The following is a 1808-nucleotide window of genomic DNA, read 5'->3' as shown; positions in this document are numbered from 1 at the left end:
AATTTATTGATAGTGCCTCGTTCCACATTTGATATTATTTTCTCTCCAATTACCAGTTGCAGTTGGATTCGCAACACAGAAACATATGAATTTGTGCTGAAGCAAGCATAATTAGATGATAAAAAAGAGAAAAAATAAATAAATACAAATCCTTCACAGCATAGGCAGGGGCCTTGGTGATAAATAAACCCACTCCCCTCACGCCCTCACGCTCTCACCAGCCTGGCAGTCTCATGTTTATGATGTTTACTGCCTGTCAGGTGTTTCTAATAAACAACCCCAACGTCTGACTGGTTTTAGTGCGCACACTTTTTTGAGGCCATTGTTGGAATAATTGCTCCCTCCACTCACAGTCGCCAGCAAAGTCACAGTGTGGTCAGTGGGCATGCTCAAACCCCCTACCCCCTCTCCACCACCCACCCCTCTCATGTGAGACACTGCATTTGATTGTTTAGCTCCGATTTCTGTAAGGAGCAGCAGTCCATCACTATTGTTAATTGATGGTCCTTGTTTTTCTTTCTTTTTTCTTTCTTTTTTTTTTTTTACAGGAAGCTGCTGGCAACATCTGGTAGCAGAACGGTGGAAATGTTAAATCAGACCTTTCGCTAACGAGGACCGATGTGTCAGCGGTGGAGATAAGTGAAGGCACAACGCATTCACAATCATGTAATCCCGGGCTGTTAATCTGTTTAAGAAGGAGGGAGTAGGGGGGGGGGAGGGGCTAATTCTCGGGGTCTCCTTGTATGAGGGAGAGCCACTTAACCTTTAGATACGTGTATACATATGCATAAAGAATAAACAAACAGGTGGGAAAATGGCGTGAAGAAAAGCAAACCTACTTGGGTGAGTTCTGTGCCCATGAAGACGAGGAGAATCAGAGTCAGGAGCTTGCTCGCGGGCTGCATCTCTTGCCTCCGGTGTGCGCGCGCCTGGACCAGCGGTCTCACATGCAGATCGGTTCCCTCCTTTCGCGTCCCCCCCTTTTTGGCTCAGCAGTCCTTTTTCTCTTCAACCACCTCTCTCGGCTCTGTTTCTGTGCTGTGGGTCACTCCACTCTCTTTTTTTTTTTCCAATTTTTTTCTCTCTCTTTCTCCCCCTTTAAATAACGATCACGGTTACAGTTTAATCCCCCGCAGCATATAACGGCGAATCTGTCTCACGAAATCGTATCCGGGCATATTCATTTCATATCGAGAGCCTTTATCTGTCTCCGGAGCCTCTCCCCTTGTCGGGTGACGGACGCTCTGGCTTCTAGCTGCGACGTGCGGCTGTGATGGACATGGGAGCAGAAGGACGCGCACACTGCTCCGCATACAACCGGGTACAAATCTTCAGTCAGGATATTGGCAAAAGTTTACCTCCCCGCCTCAAGCTGCCGTATAAGGTCTCGGCGAGGTGGGGGGAGAAAAAAAATGAGAGAGACGGAGCTGTCCGCGGTGCTGAAAACGGAAGTTGCATCGCAGGGAGAGGGAGATTTAAACAGGCAGGAGCCTGTTTAAATCAGGTTTAAATCAGCCTGTTTAAATCTCGCTCGCAACAATAATTAAAAACCCACGATAAATTTGACTATCAGATTGTGACGTGACTATTTGATTTCTAAATGAAACTGTATTATTTACCAGAACTTTATTTATTTATTTTGTCATGAATGTCATGAGTTGTGAGTTTATGGATGGACTAAAATGCAGGCTGGAGCTATGAGCATGGATCATGTTAAATATTTGAAATAAAAAAATGACAAAAAAAAACTTACAAAAAATAAATAAATAAAATAAAACAAAACAGGGAACACGGGGAGCCAGAGCAGA

The 1808-nt window shown here is 44.9% G+C and overlaps 1 protein-coding gene across 1 annotated transcript in view; it reads right to left on the bottom strand.

Moving 5' to 3' along the window:
- olfm1b (olfactomedin 1b) overlaps positions 1 to 1451 on the bottom strand; it is a 27348-nt gene extending 25897 nt beyond the window's left edge. The window contains exon 1 of the mRNA XM_007548909.2: positions 840 to 1451. Coding sequence (XP_007548971.1) covers positions 840 to 905 — 66 coding nt within the window. The 5' untranslated portion in view covers positions 906 to 1451. The remainder of the gene's footprint in view (positions 1 to 839) is intronic.
- Positions 1452 to 1808: the final 357 nt, after the last annotated feature.

The sequence above is a fragment of the Poecilia formosa genome, unplaced genomic scaffold, assembly GCF_000485575.1.
Source record: "Poecilia formosa unplaced genomic scaffold, Poecilia_formosa-5.1.2 Scaffold28, whole genome shotgun sequence".
Lineage (NCBI taxonomy): Eukaryota > Metazoa > Chordata > Actinopteri > Cyprinodontiformes > Poeciliidae > Poecilia > Poecilia formosa.
The sequence above is the reverse complement of the archived record's forward strand: the minus strand, read 5'-3'. Positions and strand labels throughout refer to the sequence as shown.